The 21,602-nt window shown below is 36.0% G+C and overlaps 1 protein-coding gene across 6 annotated transcripts in view; it reads right to left on the bottom strand.

Annotated features, from left to right (window-relative positions):
* Window positions 1–827: 827 nt before the first annotated feature.
* Window positions 828–21,602, bottom strand: part of PLS3 (plastin 3) — a 123,268-nt gene continuing 102,493 nt past the window's right edge. For 3 of the 6 annotated variants that reach the window (XM_019718730.2, XM_019718732.2, XM_019718731.2), the window contains exons 5-18: window positions 18,964–19,093; window positions 18,322–18,454; window positions 16,671–16,752; window positions 15,303–15,468; window positions 13,286–13,428; window positions 10,737–10,763; window positions 10,371–10,466; window positions 7,180–7,375; window positions 6,354–6,432; window positions 5,483–5,597; window positions 5,141–5,274; window positions 3,795–3,918; window positions 3,470–3,594; window positions 828–2,050 (exon numbers count right to left, since the gene is read on the bottom strand). In XM_019718730.2, coding sequence (XP_019574289.2) covers window positions 1,918–2,050; window positions 3,470–3,594; window positions 3,795–3,918; window positions 5,141–5,274; window positions 5,483–5,597; window positions 6,354–6,432; window positions 7,180–7,375; window positions 10,371–10,466; window positions 10,737–10,763; window positions 13,286–13,428; window positions 15,303–15,468; window positions 16,671–16,752; window positions 18,322–18,454; window positions 18,964–19,093 — 1,683 coding nt within the window. In that variant the 3' untranslated portion in view covers window positions 828–1,917. The remainder of the gene's footprint in view (window positions 2,051–3,469; window positions 3,595–3,794; window positions 3,919–5,140; window positions 5,275–5,482; window positions 5,598–6,353; window positions 6,433–7,179; window positions 7,376–10,370; window positions 10,467–10,736; window positions 10,764–13,285; window positions 13,429–15,302; window positions 15,469–16,670; window positions 16,753–18,321; window positions 18,455–18,963; window positions 19,094–21,602) is intronic. The other 3 variants (XM_019718733.2, XM_074323440.1, XM_074323441.1) reach the window with 1 other exon arrangement.

The raw sequence follows: 21,602 nt of genomic DNA, 5'->3' as shown, positions 1-21,602 counted from the left end.
AACTTTCCAGACTACACAACTGTGAGAAAGAAATTTCTATTGTGTACAAACTACCTAGTCTATTGTATCTTGATGTAAAAGCCTAAATGGGCTAAGGCAATGGGACTAAATTTTTCATCTTGGTCATTTATATTTTGACTTTGTTTATATATATATGTTTTTGCAAAAGCAGAATTGTCAAATGTATCGCTATTTTATGTCTTTGGGGCATGTATCATACTTAGGTCATGCAGTTCCTCAAAGGACTACATTTCATATTAGTCATTCACACAAAGCCTTAAAATGGTACCATAAACCATTGGTTGTCAACTAGGGATGATTTTGTGCCCCATGGGACATTTAGCCATGTCTGGAGACATATTTGGTTTATACATTGTGGGTATGCTACTGACATTTAGTGGGTAGAGGCCAGGCATACAGCTAAACCTCCTGCAACTACCTCCCCCATCCAATAAAAAATTATCCAGCCCAAAATGTCAATACTGATGAGGTTGAGAAAATCTGTCACAAACCATCTCTTTTTCTTGGTCGGTCAGATCACCATTGTTTTGGTGTTCTGCATATCATAGAACATTGGAAAGACTGAGTGAGCTGGGAAAGAAAGAAAAAAGGAGGAACTAGATAAGGAAATTTTGGTAAGCTGGAGAAAGCCTTCTTTTCCCATTGGTAATATCCTTAATTCAGTCCCTGTAATTCAGCTCCAAAAGCTTAAATTTAACATGCATCATTTTATATAGTACACCAGAAAAAGTGTTAGAATATTGGAGACAAAAACCTCACAGACATTATTGGCATATCACTAAGGGACAGAAGCATGAAGAGACTAATTATTATGTAAATGCCTTTATTTGAACTAATGCATCGCTATCAGATTACATCATTTTTCAGAGTAACATTATGATCTTGAAAACTACAGCAAACAGCTTGACAAAGCAAGAGTACATAAGTCCTACGTACGTTAAGTCCTACATATATTTTTATTTTTTTAGTGACCATATCTCCTTGTCTGAGGTGTAAAATTAGAAAATCTATTGTACACTTAGCATACTTGGCCTACCGTATTCTAACTTCTGAGCACACTCTCTCCTCAAGTGTCATATTCAACAGCATTTTAAATCGAGAGCATTTGATGATATAGGTTTTAAAACAAGTCAGTAGATATTGAACCAAGTTTTTAAGACAAAATATGTCTACTGTTTACAACTTGAGTAAAAGGGAGAAGATTCAAATTTAAGGTACATTTTCCCTCTACCTATAATGTATGTTTTCTACTTACTTGAAGACCCCTTAAAAAAGTAGCAAAATCAGCAGTCTTGTTTAATGTAATCAAAATATTCTTAAATGTACAAAAAAGGATCATGTAGAAAGAATACTATAAAAAGATACTGATTTTAAGAATAAAAGAATATGAAAAGCTTCTATTACATTCTGCACGGCCAGTTACTTCTGCAAATTTTCAGTACTAGAAAGATAAGCAAAGGATTACCCTCTGACCACAGTTCTCGAATAAGAACTACCATACTAGGTGGAAAGCAAAATGATTATCTAATAATATTCATATCCAGTCATCTAAGCACATCCCAAGAGGTGGATATCCTAAGAGGGAAAAAGATACATAGAAAGAATAACATACAGCAGTGGGAAACTTCCAGGGCAGCAATCTAGAAGGAGAGTAAATGATGTGGCTATGAGAACATGTCAAGTGTGCCTGATAAATCCAACTTTTACTGCAGGAAAGGAGCTGTTTTTATGAAAACTCTTTCCCCTGAGGGCTCTCATGAAGAGCTAGTCTTGTTAATCAATCAAAATTAAAAGTCCTTTAAATGACCAATAGTTCCTTAAGCACTTTACCTGGAAATAGCTGAACTACTAATCATGCACCTGGGAGCAAGGTTGTTTTTATTCAAATTAGTTATTTTACACTCTCTTCATTCCCCTACCCATCAAGCACGCAAACACGGTCATAACCATCTTGGGCTTTACTTCCACAAGGTCTTCAGGGAGAGCATACACCCTGGCTCCAATTCTTCTAGCCATTGACACTGCATACCTATTTTTTGAGGAAACAAAAATTAAGATGAAATTCTTGTCAGTCAAGGACACAGTACAAGACATCTATTTCCTCTTGGTTAGGATGTAAAGCTTCCATATTGGAAGTTCAAATTGGAATGATTTCACTTTTTGTTGTTTTGTTTTATTGTTTTTGAGGTCACTCTTAAGTGACACTAGGTTTTCAAGTGCTACTATTTGGAATTGATAATGCTTATTCACTCCTTTACTCCAATATGAAATGAGAATTAATTTTAGAGCACTGACTTGATATGAAAATGAATACATATGTCACCCAGATTGGCTATATAATCAACGTTGATATTCTTGTTGAGCATGTTATAACAGACACTCTCATGTAATCTTAGAGATATGTGGTGGAAAATAATGCCAAATGCAAAAATCCAAGTTGCTTTGGCAGATATAGTGAATACTTCCAAATATTCAAGAGAGGGGAAAGAGTGTACATGGCACGTGGCCAAAGCAAGGAATAGAAAGGGTAGACAAAAGAAGGAAAGAAAGAACTGACATGTCCAGCTAGGGAAATTTGCAGGAGCACACCTCAATTAATACATGAGGCATTTCTAGGTGTTTTGTTACAGGAATCATTAAAGATAGTCTAGTTTCTGGTAAAAAAAAGTTTCAAGAGTTCTCTATATATTATCGATATTAAATCTTTATCATACTCGTATATGCTACCGGTACAAATATTTTTCAAGGAGGGAAGAAATGATGTGCCTAACTCCAAAGTTTTGCAGTGATGCTTCTAAGCTATTGTATGAAGCCCTGCTCTGGGCTGATTTTCAGTGTGTACTTGTAAAACTTTCATGGGTTGGCTGTAAAACCAGGTCACAGTCAAGGTCTTTGGTGAAGAAGGGAAGGGACAGGTGGAAAAGGCCTTCTCAATATTGTTGAAATCCAAGAAACTTCCAAGGCATATTTTCAGCTGAGGGTTAAACATCCTGCTCATTTAGGGCCAAGATAATAAATTCGACATATGTAGTAACAGTGATTTATGCACAGTAAAAGAGACATAAAGGATAATGTGTTTAAAACAAGAGTGAGACAGACAGAAGAACACTCTTATCTAAGGCATGATTATCTTTAGCTCATTTTTCCCTTGTAAGTTTGTAACTGAGTTGCATTAAAACATATACTACATTATTTCTTTAAGCCACTAAAGCAACAACTGATAGAGCACCTACCAGGTCAGGCACAATGCTAGGCTCTTATATATTTTATTCATTTCAAAATCTCTAAGGTAAGTATTATTGCTCCCATTTACTGATGAGGAATCTGAGGCTCAAATAGGTTTCTCCCAGGTGACACTATTCTTAAGTGGCAGAACCTGATTGAGAGTGCACATCTGCCTGGCTACAAAGCCTGTGCTCTTGCCAGGGTATCATGCAGTAACCCTTACTTGGCATTATTATGCTTGTCATCTTCTGTTAGATTGCCGCTCTTAACAAGGTCATAGTTTATGCAGCCTGGCTGGATGGCGTCAATTAAATCCACAACTGCCAAACTGGAGCTGATCATCTTGTCCTAGTGTAAAAGAACAAATCTGAGAAATCTGAGAATTTCAATATGTACAGATTAACATGATTACTTATATAAAGTTGCCCAAAAAACAAATTTTGCCATTGGTCCAACAATAATTCTCACTCACAAAGAAACCAAAGGTGGTCCTTCTGAATTATAGATACGTTCTAGCAAACAATGTTAGTCACAAATGGAATTCTTACCTTAAAACTCTGAATGGAAGTTGACTTTCCAGCTTCACTCAATGTTCTGTTCACCCAGCTTACAATGATGTCGTCATTAGCTTTTTGACCATCTCCAAGATCTTCCAGGACATTGAGGGTATATCTAAAAGAAAAAGCAGAAGAAAATGTCCCAGTCTACTTTATGAGAAAAAATGCAAAATTAGGACAATGCTTTATCTTTCCTTTCTTTTATTCCTTAGATTTGAAAACTAAAGATTTCATGGAAAGAGAGTCATGTTATATGAAAAGCCAATTTCAAGTAGAAGTGGCTTGCCACTGGATATACCCTTTGCAGTAGTATTGGAGGGAAGGGGTGAGATTTTCAGTGCTTCAATGAGCAAGCTCAACAGTCTATAGCAAGCACATTTTATAGTAGTCCAACAGTGGTAATGACTTAAAGTAAGCTATGCTTTGGCTAGTACCCAGTCATAATGAATGCTTTTCAGCATTACAGTTAAGAGACCTTTTTCAAATGGATACATGGGATGTTCATAATTTTTACTATTTTTAAATTCACTGACACTAATGAGGCTCGCATCTACAGTTCAGGTTTCCTATGAGAAAAAAGGAAATATTCACAGTTGTGCTGCCTAACTTTCAAGGAGGCATCTCCCAAGGAACATCCAACACATACTCATTACTTAAGCTCATTTCAGTCTAAATACAAAAATTTCAAATGTGTAGTCATTGACATGTTTGCTTAAAATACTAAGGACTTGTTTCGCTCAGCATTACTCTCTCAAGATCCACAGAAAAAGCAGAGAACCATGTGATTTCACTGATATGTGGTATATAAACCAAAAACAACAAAAGAACAAGACAAACAAATGAGAAACAGAAACTCATAGACACAGACAATAGTTTAGTGGTTGCCAGAGGGTAAGGGGGGCGCGGGGTGGGGGGTGGGAGATGAGGGTAAGGGGGATCGAATATATGGTGATGGAAGGAGAACTGACTCTGGGTGGTGAACACACAATGGGATTTATAGATGATGTAATACAGAATTGTACACCTGAAATCTATGTAATTTTACTAACAATTGTCACCCCAATAAATTTAATAAAAAAAATAAAAAAATAAAATACCAAAAAAAAAAAAATACTAAGGACTAGTCTTGTAATTACACTATTATTGACTGAATGTCAACTATAATTGACAAATTTTAAAAAAGAGCTTTTGACATAAACAGCATAAAAATAAAAGATGTGGTTTGTACATGTAAAATAATAATAATGATAATAATAATGAGGAGGAAGTGGAGGAGGAGGACTGGATCACAGATCTGATTAGAGTGAAGCTTAAACAGCTAAAATTGTGTATCATACCTTCTCATCAACTGCCAGACTAAAGCTAAAGTTAGGGTTTGGTTCCCATCATTCAGGTCTTGTCCTCCAATGCCAACCAGAGAGAATTTGGCAGGATGCTTCCCTAATTCAACAGCATAGTTGCAGTTTTCTAGCTGCAAACACACAAAAGAAATGTTTAAAGACTTTCATTTGTTTAATCTGTATACATGTATATGATGGCTAGATACTTAGCACACAAAAATAAATAAGACACAATTCCTGTCTCCGAGAAGCTGAGAGTTAAGAGATTTCCAAAGAAAAGAAACAAATTTAGAATAAAAATAGTCTGTAACAAAGATATGTGGCAACTTAATTATCTACCTTTTTCATGTTGGCTCCAAGTTTTGGGTATGGAGGTTTATTAACCTTACTCCAGTCAACAGGAACTTTAATTCGTTCATATAACTGTAAGATTACCAGGGCATCTTGCAGGTCGCTAATGATTTAAAAATAATTTAATCAGTGTTTTCAGATAGCTGGGCTTTTGTTTCCTTAAAAACAATAATACTACACTGTTAAACAAGATATGTAAAACCATAGATAATATCCAAGACTCATATTTTCTATCACTCTATGCTAAAATTCAGCTAAAACCATCTGATTCACTTAAAAGTATTGAGAGTTTATTGTTTGCAAGACACTGTTCTAGAAGTGGGGCACATAGGAGAAAACTCCCTGGCTTTATATTTGAGTCAGAGAGAGAGAGAGAGACAATAAACAAGGACATGGATAAATGGATATGATTTTGGAGTGCGTATAAGTATTATGAAGAAAAAAAGAACTAGGGTTAGGGGTTAGAGAGTGGTAGGTGGTGGTCAGGATCTGAATCGGTGCCTTGACTATAGTAAGGGAGTGAGGCATTAGATGTGGAAAAGAACATTCCAGGCAGAGAGAACAGTGAGCACAAAGGCCCCCAGGCATCATGGATGGTTTGCTTAAAGTGTTTCCTGCTCTTTGTCTCAAATTAGGGTATCTGCTCCCTAGAAAGACATTTATGCATTCTATCACTTTATAGTTTATGATCATGTAAAGAAATAATCTGGGTCTTGTGTATTTGGAAAATGATAACAGAAGTCACGACTTGACATTAATCACTACAAACTAACATTTAGAAAATGTTTAGAGCTATAATTATTTGTGTAGCACCCATTCATCATGTTCGTAACTTTATAATAGCGGTAAGAAGGCTTACGCATAGAGATGGTTTACATGGGGATTAACACCAAGAGAGTTCATCCAGTTACGGAAGGTTCTTTCTTCACGAGTTTCTCCTATTAAGAACATTCACAACATTTATATATTCATTAAACACCTTGTATATGTGCATATATCAACCCATATATAAGATTATTTTATTTATTCTGTACAGATCTAGAGGTTTTCTCCAATATGAATCTCCAAGCATTGTCTCTAAATACATTCTCTAGATTCATGCTTAATGTTTAATTTAATTTATTTTAAAATTAAAGAATATAACCTTATTATAAGCAGTTAAGCAATTTAGAGATTTACAAACTTTGTATAATCTCCTACCCCTCTAATCCTTCTCCAATATCTCCCCAAATCCCCATACTTCAAAGTAACTCATGTTATCAAATTCAGTTTCTATTTTAAAAATTTGCTATGATCATATAAACCTATGCTTATATTATTTTACATCTTCCCTCTGCCCATTTTAAAATACTAAGCTACACATGAGTGCGCCTTTTACTTGCCTATAGTACAGCAACAAATTACTTAAACTTCAAGAGCATAAAATTTTAAAATTTTATAGTCAAGTCAGTGGATATTCAACAACTACTATTTACATTTGTCAATTTTTAAATACTACACTTCATTCATATATAATCTGAAAAAGGTAAACTCTGCTTTCCTCGAACTTAAATAATTAGCATACATTATTATTATTTTTGAGTAGGTAAGTGTGAAAGGAACTGGGGCTAGTTCTAGTTAGTCGATTGCATGAGTATTTCTACTCTGTAGCCCCAACCATGAGAATTTGAAAAACTTTTAGTTACCTTCTAATAGAGTCCAGTCAATATCCTGGTTCTCTGGCTTAGTTAGTGCTGGGTACTTATTAAACAGGTTAGCCACAAATGCTAAGTTCAGTTTGGGGTTTCCACTGACAACATCAGCAGGGGTAACAAACTGTCTGCAACCTAATTTGTCTGCTTGTTGAAGCATACTCTCAGCTCTCTTCAAATCATCTGTTTCCTGTTGAAGTAAAAGAAGACATTTTTAAGAGGCCATACTAAAAAATATAGAAATATTTCCCTACAATAGACTGGATATACAATTCTACATTCTCATAGCCAACATATGGTATTTATTATAAAATTGTTTTGAATGTAAAAAAAAAAAAGAAGTTGGCTGAGCAGGATATGCAGTACCTTGAAAACACCCTAGATGACACCAGATCATAGGTCTAAAGACAGAGTACATTAAACAAAACTGGAATTACATCTCTCATGCCAAAATGCATCAGAAAAAGGCCAAAACCATTCTGATTTTTAAATTAGGTCCTAAAGAAGGTATGAGGCTAAAAAAGATGAAGGACATTGTAAAACAAGGGAAAAGCATGAGTAAAGGCTCCGAGGTAAGTAAAACGAATGTTTGGGGGTGGGTGGTGGTACAGACCAGTGAGAAATAACACCAGCTAGGAGAGATGGAGCAAGATCGTATACGGCCTTAAATGCTAAGCAGGACATTTAAGACCGAACTCTAGAATCAGTGGGGAATCCTTGAAGAATTCTGAGGGAAGAGACAAAGAAAGGTGTGTTTTAAGAAGGTCAATCAGGGAGGATTGACAGAAGAGCTTTATCAGAATCAGTTAGTATACTGGTGCCATTTCCCCAGGCACCTAGCTAGTCATGCCAGACAGCTCCCTTACTGCGAAGGATGGTGATTCACTCTTACCAAGAGTGACCTGAGTGGAAGAGTTTCACATTTAACATACAGACAGAAACATGAGCAAACAAGTCAGTTACGAATTCATTTCTGGTAAGGGCAGTGTAAATGGTTTAGCTGGTGTAATCCACTCAATCCTATTGCATAATAGGCTAGAAATGTGGACTTTTAAAATTAGTAGAATGCATTCCATATCTAATGTGTACAAAGAACCACAAGATCCTAGAAAATTGAGACCAAACAGTCTAGTCCAATTCCTTACTTTTTCTTCTTTCTTTTTTTAAATTTAAGTTTATTGGAGTGACAATTGTTAGTAAAGTTACAGAATTGTAGTACAATTCTGTACTACATCATCTATACATCACATTGTGTGTTCATCACCCAGAGTCAGTTTTCCTTCCATCACCATATATTTGATCCCCTTTACCCTCATCTACTACTCCTCCCCCCTTACCCTCTGGTAACCACTATACTGTTGTCTGTGTCTAGGAATTTTTGTTTCTCATTTGTTTGTCTTGTTCTTTTGTTGGTTTTGGTTTATATACCACATGTCAGTGAAATAACATGGTTCTCTGCTTTTTCTGTCTGACTTATTTCGCTCAGCATTACTCTCTCAAGATCCATCCATGTTGTCACAAATGGTCCTATTTCATCTTTTCTTACTACTGAATAGTATTCCATTGTGTATATATACCACAACTTCTTTATCCATTCATCTATCGAAGGACATTTTGGTTGTGTCCATGTCTTGGCCACCGTAAACAAAGCTGCAATGAACATTGGAGCACACTTGTCTTTATGTATAAATGTTTTCAGATGTTTTGGGTAGATACCTAGGAGAGGGATTGCTGGGTCATATACTAATTCTATTCGTAATTTTTTGAGGAACCTCTACACTGCCTTCCATAATCGCTGCACCAGTCTGCATTCCCACCAACAGTGTATGAGGGTTCCTTTTTCTCCACAGCCTCTCCAACATTTGTTACTATTTGTCTCATTGATGATAGCCATTCTGACTGGGGTGAGGTGATATCTCATTGTGGTTTTTATTTACATTTCTCTGATGATTAGTGATGTTGAGCATTTTTTCATATGTCTATTTGCCATTTGTATGTCCTCTTTGGAGAAACGTCTCTTTAGGTCTTCAGGTCCTCTGTCCATTTTTCAATTGGGTTGTTCATTTTTTTGTTGTTGAATTGCATGAGTTCTTTGTAAATTTTGGATATTAGCCCCTTATCAGAGGCACTGTTTGCAAAAATGTTCTCCCATTCAGTTGGTGGCCTCTTTATTTTGTCGATGGTTTCTTTTGCTGTGCAGAAGCTTTTAAGTTTCATATAGTCCCATTCATTTATTTTAGCTTTTACTTCCCTTGCCTTTGGAGTCAAATTCGTAAAATGCTCTTTGAACCCAAGGTCCATAAGTTTAGTACCTATGTTTTCTTCTATGCCATTTATTGTTTTAGGTTATGCTTAAGTCTGACCCATTTTGAATTAATTTTGGTACATGGTGACAGATAGCAGTCCACTTTCATTCTTTTGCACGTGGCTTTCCAATTCTGCCAGCACCATTTATTGAAGAGGCTGTCTTTTCTCGATTGTATGTTTTTGGCTTCTTTGTCAAAAATTGTCTGTCCATATTTATGTGGTTTTATTTCTGGGTTCTCAATTCTATTCCGTTGGTCTATGTGTCTGTTTTTCTGCCAATACCACACTGTTTTGATTATTGTTGCCCTGTAGTACAAACTAAAGTCAGGGAGTGTGATACCCCCAGCATTGTTCTTTTTTCAATTCCTTACTTTATGGATGAGAAAAGTGAGATCCAATTTTGGGAAGGAACTTGTCCCAGGTCTTTGAACAAATTAATGATGTAGCCAGGAACATGGTCTATGACAGTGAATCCCCAAACTGGATTTCATGGATCAGGAGTTTGTAAACATATTCACATTATTCTCAACACAGGAGTATTACAGATGCATATATGAATATATCATCACTAAATATATGTCACTGTGGTTATAATCCAAATACTTGGGAAAGTGTAATCTCTAGTGCTTATTTTCCCAAACTTGGTTTGAATATTTTATGCCATCCATATAAACCAATATGACCATAAATATGCAACACACTAATGAACTCTCAAAATAAATCAAAGCTGGTATTTCTGTCTTGGAATGACACCTACAGCAATAAATTTTAAAATAATCCTTTAAAATGTTAATACCACTACATGAATTATAAAGATTCTTGTATTTATAAGAAATTGACAACAATTTTGTAAGATTGTAAAATTAAAAAATACTTACATTGAAACCTGACATGTTAATATCTATCCGTGGTTCACCTTCCTTTTGTCCTTTTGGTGCAATTTGATTGAGAAGATGGAAATAGGCTTTGGAATCCTACAAATAAATAAAAAATGACAGCGAGATCACGTTTACAAAGAAAGCATGTATTCTATTGTCCCCATGTTTGGAAGGGCATTTGCATTGGATTTAATGAGAATATATGGCACAAATCTCTCTAATTTAACAGTTCTTTTCCCCAGAAAAGTTCATCTAGCTGACCTTATGTCTGCCTTGAATATGAATGAACTGGATTTTGTCATAACTTTACAATTTATTGAAGTCATCAATGCAATAATGGTAGTAAACACACAACTAGTTCTGTACCTTCACTGAATTACTGAAGTCAATAAGCTTGGTAGAAAAAACAAGCAAGAAAAAACAAGTGGGACAGTAGAAATCCAGGAAGCATTGGGAAAGAGAAAATAAACAGGTTATATCATTACGAAGCACAATATATACCATGACCTATGGAGAAGAGATTAACAGTGTTAAAGATGAATTTAATTGTAAATTTAAATGACAAAAAATTTTTAAGATAAACACTTGAGCTGGTGAAATAACATGTAACCCTTTATAATCTGAATATACTTAACCAAAATCAAGCTTCTCTTTGTTTTAAGCTCCTGAACTCTTCCATCACTTGAACATTTTTACTTGGAATCCCATTCCTAAAACAAAGTGGTGTTGCTTATATTAGGGGTGGGTGGGTAGGAGAATTCAGGCTATGTGGACATTCCACAGAACACAGCTTGAAAACCATTACACTAGGTTTAATAGGGGTCTTCAACACACATGTGAAGTAAAATTCTGCCTCTCTGGAATCAAGATTCCTTAATCCTACTATATCTGAAGACTACCTTCCCAGCTATGATAGTTGCTATTATTACTGGGCCTTGACAGTCGAGACAGGCTATGAAGGAATGTTTCTCACCGTAAGCTCCATAGATTATGAGCCTGGGATGTGGCTCAAAATGCAGATTACTGGATCCATCCCCATACCTACCAAATATAATGACTCTCTGGGAACTGCCCAGCAAACTGCATCTTAAACAAGCTACCCAAGTGAGATTGATATCCAGTGCCCTAAATTATTCTAAGCTTGGGGGAAATCAGGTGAGTGAAAGCCATTTTAAAGCAATTCATGAAATGTAAACCCAGATCCTACTATTACTGGGCACAGGATTTACCTCCCTCTAATAGTGCATGACAGTTATAACAGTGCTTTCATTAACAATTACCTACTAAAGGTGCAGAAAGAATTCATAATCTAATCCTACCCATTTGAGAAGAACAGGTAAAGAGCAGATCCAGTAGAGTCTGTATTTACTACCCTGAAAAAGGTTTTGCAGGTGAAAATTTGAACTTGAATACAGATAAATTGGAAGTTCCTTTTCACATTACTGAACAATCCTTTACTTTAAAAACTATTCAAAGCAGGCTTCATTTTCAAATAAGATTTCATTTCGAACATTTAAAATACATCCCAGAACATAAAATCCACTTAAGAATGGTTTTTCGGAACACATCTAATGCATAAAGCAAAATATGCCAGGCCAACGGGATATGAAAGACAGTTTGGGGAATACAATCAATAATGTTGTAAAGATTTTGTAGGGTGTCAGATGGGCACTTGCCTTATTAGGGAGACCATTTCATGGACGGTGTAGATGCCTGACCACTGTACTGTACACCTGAAGCTGAAGCTGAATAATATTATTATGTCGCCTATAATTTAATATATATAGTCACAAGATATGGAGTATAGCATAGGGAATAGAGTCAATGGAATTGTAATAAGTATATACGATGTCAGAGGGGCAATAGATTGGGGGAAGAGGGTTATCACTTTGTGAGGGGTGAAATGTCTAACTATTGCATTGTTTTGTACACCTGAAACTAATAATAATAATAAAAAATGCCGGGTCAAACATATTGTGTAAGTTAAAAGAAGGTGTGGGGACAACTGGTCTTTTAATTTGGGGGCTACCCATGATTTTCACTGATGAAATCAGTAGTGCAAATATTCCATTACTTCCTCTCACCACTGAACAAATTGCTATGATCACAGCCGATTGTGTTCATAGCCCTGATGGTCAGTGACATTTGGTGAAGAGTCTCAAGTTTGTTCCCTGTGTCCCAACATCTGGATTTTGGAGAGTCCAGTCAGTTAATGAGAACTCCACGATATTTACTATGGTAATCTTGTCCCTCTCTTCCTGAGAGGGCAAGGGCAACATGTGATAAATGAATGCTACCAATGTCTCCCTCCCTTGCTAGTTTTTCCCTACTGCTCATGGTGAGCAGAAAGCTCCAGAATTCGATTTCAACACAAAGATCTTTGCAGGTCGTTTATGTGCCAGGTGTTGTATCAGAGGTGGGTTTAGTAGGCGGGTACTGGGACAGGGGCTGAGGTAGGAGACACAGACATATATAAGAGCTCATCAGTACCCTCAAGAACTCAATGTCTAAAAAGTGGGAGCACATTACAGGAGAGGAGGCAAATACAAAAGGCGAAGGGGAATCGTGAGGCCCTCTCTCTCTCTTTTAGGTCTTTACTAACAGGTACACTGAGGCCTGGGAAAGGCAGTTAGGAATGGAATAGTCATGTCCTTTAATACTCCATGTTTAACAGTAGCAGAATCTAAAATACTGGCACTATAATACTTTTACCCTTTTCTACAGAATGAAAGCTGGACTTGGCGCTTGTGTTCCTTACTTGACTGCACCTCTGTATTGAAACCTATCACTGGGGACAAGAGGCAACAAGCCTTCGTGCTATACTGGTAGGATTTCCCATTAAGCTGGGATCAAATCTCTCAAGTCATTATATGCACCCCGCCCCCCCAAAGTGCTATGGTTCTTTGCACAGTTACCTTGATGTCAGCACTGAAGTTATTGATTTTTTGCCAGCCTGAGTTTTCCAAATGAAAGTTTGCCCATCTAAGCAGAAGCTCTTCTGGAGACAATTTCATAAGCTCCTCCAAAGTCTCACCATCTCGAAGTAAAGCAGCCAAGGCTGTAAGAAAAAAACAGAATCCATGACCAATATATTATATGATAATGGTCATTACAAGTTCGTTCAATCTTTTGACACGCTGTTAAGTAACAGAGGTGCAAAAACCAGTTATGACCAACTTCCTGGTTTTCAGGTACTCATAGCCTAATAAAAGATAAATATATAAGTAGATAATTATAAGATGATACAGATAAAGACATTGTCTTATGTGAATACACAGCAAATATATAATTTATTCTTTTCTTTATCATTCTTCACATTCCAAATACCAAATAAATTATAGCTTTTAAGATGAACATTTTCACATTATGTTGTATATTTACATAAACTGTTTTTGTTTAATAATACCAAAATCAGAGATTTGGGAGACAATGTTTAAAATTGTGAAACTTTTACTTAACTTTTTGATTAAAGGAGCATAGAAACACTATGGTATTTATATTTAAGTATAATTAATTACCTCTTGAAGGGTTAAACCTATTTTTAAATGAATAAATTAAATTTCACATTTTCTATAGCATCTAACATGTAAAGGCTGCTCAATAAATTTTCATTGTTGAATTAAATGTGTAGAAGAAGCTGAGGGTTTTTTGGTAAATATTCCTACAAATACTAAGCAGAGCTTGGGTGTTTGCATAGAGAACTGTCTAAATTTAAGCATTGTTTTATGAAGAAGTTGTGTAGTCCTTATTCAATAATTATTTCATAAAAGAGATTTGTATCGAACAAGAAGACTGAAACCACCTGATTTCTGAAGAGGTCTAGGTAATACCTATATCAGGCAAATTTCATCTTTCATGGGCTCCACACTTCATGCCATGTCACTTTGGCACTGAGGGATTTAAGCAAGGGCAGAAGCATATGGTCATTTGTACAGAACCCTCCTTCTGTTCCTCATCTCTGCCAGGTCAAAGATAAATCATTTAATTTATTACATGAGCCAATGTAATTTTATTTTGTTGTCTCCCTTTCATTTTTCAATGGACTTCAACTCCTTTAACGAGATAAACACTGTTGTGAATAAGGCCAGCAATTAGAAAAACTATTTGTTCAAATATAAGTAGGTACCTTTGAGTGGATTGAAAATGTCAGTGCAATAAATTCTTGAAAATGCAAAAACGTCTTATAATGGGTAAACGTGTGCAAAATAAGACTGTTGACAGACACTCTGAGACATTGAAAATACTGAGAACCCCAAATATATAGTCTCTTCCAAAAGTACCTGTGGATTAAGATGGGGATTTCTGGAATAAAATATGAATATTTGCAGTGGTGCTTAATATTTTAAACTTTATAGGGAGAGGATAACGTAGTACTTCCTAGGACTCCATGACAATTGTATTGCATATGCTTGTGCATTCTACAAATCCATGATGTGACTTAAAAACCTGTGCTGTAAGAAGGATAATGCTTCTGCTGTTTCAGGAAATATGAGACCATCAAGGTCAGGGTAGAATATTTTTAAGAGATCTAAATCTATGATAGAACACAAAAGGAATTAAAGGTAACAGGAGATGGTGCACAGTGGTAGAGCTAAGAGGATGGTGATGGAGTGGGGGTTGTGTGAGCAAAGCAGAAAAGAATAGATAGCAAGTTTGGGGACTTTGGGAAAGTTCCTTAAACTCTCTATGCTTTTGTGTCTTCACTGCAAAATGAATTCTAAAGTGTCAGACAAATGCTAATTACTACTAAAGAAGAAAGTTATAATTAGGCTGTTTTCCTCAATAACACTATAGCATTACTCTATGTTAATTCTAGTTATCTAATCACCTCAATTAAGTGAAAGCATGACAGTCTGCTTGACTAGAAAAAAATAACCAATAAACAACTTACAAAATTTAAAGAAAAAAAAAATAATGACGGTGTTACATTACCTTCATTCCTGCTTAATTCAATGTCAGCAAACAAACCAATCTTAATGATCTGCCAAAGCAGTCCCAAAACTAGATGAGGTTTCCCAGCCCGCAAATCCTCTGCACCAATGTTCACAACGTGACACCCAATGGCAGAAGCAGAGTTCAGTGCCAGGTTCAAGTTTTCCTGCAAGACAGCCAATTTACACACTTGCTTCTTGACCTTTCCATTTTTTAGGAGTCTACATCTCCCTTCACTAAAAATAACACTCAATGCGGAAATTGAAACCCTGTATTAATTTCAGCCACATACGATCCACAGAAAACAAATTCTAGACATTGGTATTAAAAGCATATTTAAAACAAATCTCAGTCTTATTGCTATTGTCTTTTCCAGCGTTCCATGGGAAGTTAACTTGTATTTTCATTTGGTCCCTTTGGAAGTACCAAAGGAAAAGGCTGAGTGACTAGAGTAAGTATATCCTTGTGGGTTAAGTGTTGTATTTCTAAAAATGCCTAATGAGAGGTCTATGGCACATAGCTGAGAGTTATAGAAGTTCTTAATCTCCATATCTTAAGAGGTGTTCTTGCCTGAGGGAATTTGCTATCTAAAAGTCTAATACCCAATTAATGGAAAAGAAAAATGCTCCATTCCTTAAATATGCTAATTAATTAAGAGCTTAGGGGCTGGCCCCCTGGCTCAGGCAGTTGGAGCTCCATGCTCCTAACTCCGAAGGCTGCCGGTTTGATTCCCACATGGGACAGTGGACTCTCAACCACAAGGTTGCCGGTTCAACTCCTCAAGTCCTGCAAGGGATGGTGGGCTCCGCCCCCTGCAACTAAGATTGAACATGGCACCTTGAACTGAGCTGCCTCCTAGATGGCTCAGTTGGTTGGAGCGTGGGCTCTCAAACACAAGGTTGCCAGTTTGATTCCTCGAGTCCCCCTGGAACTAGCAATGGCAACTGGACCTGGAGCTGAGCTGCGCCCTCCACAACTAAGACTGAAAGGACAACAACTTGGCTTGGAAAAAAGTCATGGAAGTACACACTGTTCCCCAATAAAGTCCTGTTCCCTTCCCCAATAAAATCTTTAAAAAAAAGAGCTTAAATATGTTTGCTTATTTCTGTATCTTTGAACACAATATGTAATGAAAAGAACATAGGGCTTTGGAATTAGGCCTGGATTTGAACTTCAGTTCCAACATTAACCTCGGGCAAGTTTAGAAATCTTTGAGTCCCAGCTCTCTTCTCTGTAAAACCTAGATAATAATCCTAAATTCAGAGTTGTTCCAAGAATTAGATAAGAAGACAGAAATGCAGAGCTTATGGGCTGTAGAATAGGCCCTCTAATAGTCTCATGGAAGACAGAGGGCAGAACAGTGCATACCTGAATGATGAAGGGTGTAAGTTTCTTCTTGTTGATTGTTCTTTCATCAATTGTATCAGGAACTGAAAGGTTGATCATTTTACTGAAACAAGAATTTAAAAATGAGTGGATTTACTTGTCAAGAGTCTGTAAATATTCACAAATAGTAAGACTTATAATATAGCTCTCATGAAATCTGAAAAAAAAATGCAATATGTGACTTTTATCGTGTTGAACACCAAAAAACTATATATGTGAAAAGTGCAAATTAAAAAAAGACCAAAATGTTTACAGTAGTTGGGTACTTCTGATTTGGGGGTTGTGACATATTTTCTCATTTTATTTTATGTTTTTGTGTGTGTTTTCCACATTTTTTATAAGAATGAACTCGGATATTGAAAAAAAATTGTGTTGAATAAATGTTAAAAACAGACAAAAACCTCACATTGAAATCGAGTCACTTCTAGATTATATAATTCACAATTAAAAATTGCCATTTATCCACAGAGAGATAAAATTAGTTGAGCATGAGATTCTTTTGTTCAAAAAGATTCATTGAGTGCCTAAATGATGAGCTAGGCACTATACTTGATGCTGGTAATACAGTGGTGAGAGAAAGAAAGGTTATGTTAATTAGGCTAGAATCTGTGACTTAATAGGAAGAACCTCATTTGGTTCAAATTTAGATTTAGAACCTAACATTTTAGGTATTTATAACCCTGCCCTAAAACATGCTATTCTGCATAGGAAAAACCATGCTGCTTTCCATGCAAAATAGAAATATTAGATAAATATTACCATATTATCTCTTTCTATTAAAAAAATGGGAAATTATCACTTTAGTGTTTATACATGACAAAACAGAGGATATCTTACATTTTAAAAATCAGCTTTCAAACAAGCAAAATGGCCTTATTGCAAAAAAGGGGAATTTTATGTATTGTACACTGTCATCTGAAATATATCGATTGCACTGTTCTAAGCACTCTATATGTATGTAGTCACTTAATGTTCACAACAGCCCTCTGAGGTAAGTACAATAAATAGGGATCATACTAGATGGAAAGTAAAATGCAAAGGGGCTGAAATCTGGATTACAGTTACACAGCTACTGAATGGCAGAGCCTGAATATGAATCCAGGCAGACTGATTATGGGGGATGCTTTTAACCCCTGGGTTACATGGCCTCCATAAATAGGAGCATCAACTAACAAAGTGTTGCTAATCTTATGTCATTTGTGCCAAGAAACTGTTGGCTCTGGAGTAGCAGCAGTGACAAACACATTTTTCAGAAATAAGTGATTGGAGAGTGAGAATTGAAGAATAGCCTCTTTTTTCTTTTGGAAGCTATGGTACTTTAGAATAAAGAGATACTGGCATACTTAAGTTCAACAAAGTTGTAATACATTACCTACTCGCTGATGAGAAGAAATTGGAAGCTGAGAGCTTCCCTATTAAGAGGCTCCTAGGCTAAATAACTGAGTTTTAGATTCTTATTTTGGTGGTAGTTTCCTGGACATACCTAGAGATGAAATGAAATGGGCAGAACCGAGACAATTTTCAATTCTAACTATTTACCAAGATGAAGCTGTCAAACATCCAGGAACAAATACATCAATTAGATGGAACACTATCTTTGGAAACTTGGTTATAAAATAAGCCAACATCTTACCAAAGCACAATTCCATCACCAACAGCTTTGAACAGGTCATCGGTATTTGGGTTCATTGGTATAACATGTCGGCAATCAGGATCATTTTCCAGAGCTTTGTTTATCCAGTTAACAAAAGCATATTTTTCTTCCTCTAAAATTATGTTGAATTACAAGAAATTAGTTCATATTCTAGGTTAAATATTTGACTCTAAGTTCTAAAATAGTTGTCCAGTAATGCTGAACGTTAATGTGTCATAAATATGTGGTTATCCTCTTTGGAAGCCCAGACACCTGAATGCAACCCAGTGGCTATTACAAATTACAAAATGAACAAAAAGAACAGAGAAGAGTTAACTGATGCTTAGAGAATTTAGCTACGAAATTATTTAAAAATTATTTTTATATTACTGTAGAACTCCACTATAATAAAGTTTGCCATTACATAAATTGTATCAGGTCTCTTGCAAGCTAACAATACCATACAATAAATACTAATAATGCCTTATGGCAAATATTAGTTGCAAGTCCAAATACATGTTGCAAAGGACTTCTAATGTATTCTTAATTAGGAGGCAATGTTTATCTAGAGCCCCTCCTTGACATTATAGCATGCACCTTCCCTAGTTCACTGTGTTAACTCAATGTACATGAAACTATTACCTGAGTAAGAATGCTGTGTTCCTTCACTGGATAGCTCAGAAGTTCCTCCCAGAGCACAAATCCCTTCTTTCCTGTTGATTGCTTTGCGGAAGGTTTTGGCAATATCACTGCTTTTCACCTCTTGGAAAATCTATTAATTAAAATATGTTGAGGATTCACAATTAATTATTTTAAATTAAAGTTTATTGGGGTGACAATAGTTAATAAAGTTACATAGATTTCAGGTGTACAATTCTGTATAACATCATCTATAAATCCCATTGTGTGTTCACCACCCAGAGTCAGTTCTCCTTCCATCACCATATATTTGCTCCCCCTTACCCTCATCTCCCACCCCCCACCCCCGCCCCCTTACCCTCTGGCAACCACTAAACTATTGTCTGTGTCTATGAGTTTCTGTTTCTCATTTGTTTGTCTTGTTCTTTTGTTGTTTTGGGTTTATATACCACATATCAGTGAAATCACATGGTTCTCTGCTTTTTCTGTCTGACATATTTTGCTCAACATTACACTCTCAAGATCCATCCATGTTGTCACAAATGTTCCTATATCATCTTTTCTTACCGCCGAATAGTATTCCATTGTGTATATATACCACAACTTCTTTATCCATTCATCTATCGAAAGACATTTTGGTTGTTTCCATGTCTTGGCCACCGTAAATAAAGCTACAATGAACATTGGAGCACACGTGTCTTTATGTATAAACATTTTCAGATTTTTTGGGTACATACCCAGGAGAGGGATTGCTGGGTCATATGGTAATTCTATTTTTAATTTCTAGAGGAACCTCCACACTACCTTTCATAGCGGCTGCACTATTCTGCATTCCCACCAACAGTGTATAAGGGTTCCTTTCTCTCCACAGCCCCTCTAACACTTGTTACTATTTGTCTTGTTGATGATAGCCATTCTGATTGGGGTGAAGTGATATCTCATTGTGGTTTTTATTTACATTTCTCTGATGATTAGTGATGTTGAGCATTTTTTCATATGTCTATTTGTCATTTGTATGTCCTCGTTGGAGAAATGTCTCTTCAGGTCCTCTGCCCATTTTTCAATTGGGTTGTTTGTTTTTTTGTTATTCAGTTGCATGAGTTCCTTGTATATTTTGGACATTAGCCCCTTATCGGAGGCACTGTTTGCAAAAATGTTCTCCCACTCAGGTGGTTGCCTCTTTTTTTCGTCGATAGCTTCTTTTGCTGTGCAGAAGCTTTTAAGTTTCATATAGTCCCATTCGTTTATTTTAGCTTTTACTTCCATTGCCTTTGGAGTCAAATTCATGAAATGCTCTTTGAACCCAAGGTCCATAAGTTTAGTACCTTATGTTTGCTTCTATGCAGTTTATTGTGTCAGGTCTTATGCTTAAGTCTTTGATCCATTTTGAATTAATTTTGGTAAAACATGACAAATAGCAGTCCAGTTTCATTCTTTTGCATGTGGCATTCCAATTCGGCCAGCACCATTTATTGAAGAGGCTGTCTTTTCTCGATTGTATGTTTTTTGCTTCTTTGTCAAAAATTATCTGTCCATATTTATGTGGTTTTATTTCTGAGTGCTCAATTCTATTCCATTGGTCTAAGTGTCTGTTTTTCTGCCAATACCATGCTGTTTTGATTGTTGTTGCCCTGTAGTACAAGCTAAAGTCAGGCAGTGTGATACCACCAGCATTGTTCTTTTTTCTTAGGATTGCTTTGGAAATTCGGGGTCTTTTGTGGTTCCAAACAAATCTGATGATTTTTTGTTCTATTTCTTTAAAAAATGCCAGTGGGATTTTGATGGGGATTGCATTAAATCTGTAGATTGCTTTGGGTAATACGGCCATTTTAACTATGTTGATTCTTCCAATCCATGAGCATGCAATGTCTTTCCATTTCTTTGTGTCTTCTTCAATTTCTTTAAAAATGTCTTGCAGTTTTCAGCATATAGGTCTTTCACATCCTTGGTTAAGTTTATTCCTAGGTATTTTATTCTTTTTACTGAAATTGTAAAAGGAATTGTTTTTAATTTCTTTCTATGAGATTTCATTGTTAGTATATAGGAATGCAATGGACTTTTCTACATTGATTTTCTAGAAGGCCACATTACTGTATTCATTGATTGTTTCTAATAGCTTTTTGGTGGAGTTTTAGGGTTTTCTATAACCAGCATCATGTCATCTGCAAAGAGTGATAATTTAACTTCTTCATTCCCAATTTGGATGCCTTTTACTTCTTTCTCTTGCCTGATTGCTCTGGCGAGGTCTTCCAACACTGTGTTGAAAAGCAGAGGTGATAGGGGACAGCCCTGTCATGTTCCTGAATGTAGAGCAAAGGGCTTCAGTTTTTCACCATTAATTATGCGATTAGCTGAGGGTTTGTCATATATGGCCTTTATTATGTTAAGGTATTTTCCTTCTATACCTAATTTATTAAGTGTTTTAATCATAAATGGATGTTGTATATTGTCAAATGCTTTTTCTTCATCAATTGATATAATTATATGATTATTGTCCTTTATTTTGTTTATGTGATGTATCACATTGATGGATTTGCTGATGTTGAACCATCCTTGTGCCCTGGGGATGAATCCCACTTGGTCGTGATGAATAATCTTTTTAATGCATTGTTGTATTCGATTTACCAGAATTTTGTTTAGGA

The sequence above is a fragment of the Rhinolophus sinicus genome, chromosome X, assembly GCF_036562045.2.
Source record: "Rhinolophus sinicus isolate RSC01 chromosome X, ASM3656204v1, whole genome shotgun sequence".
Classification (NCBI taxonomy): Eukaryota; Metazoa; Chordata; class Mammalia; order Chiroptera; family Rhinolophidae; genus Rhinolophus; species Rhinolophus sinicus.
The sequence above is the reverse complement of the archived record's forward strand: the minus strand, read 5'-3'. Positions and strand labels throughout refer to the sequence as shown.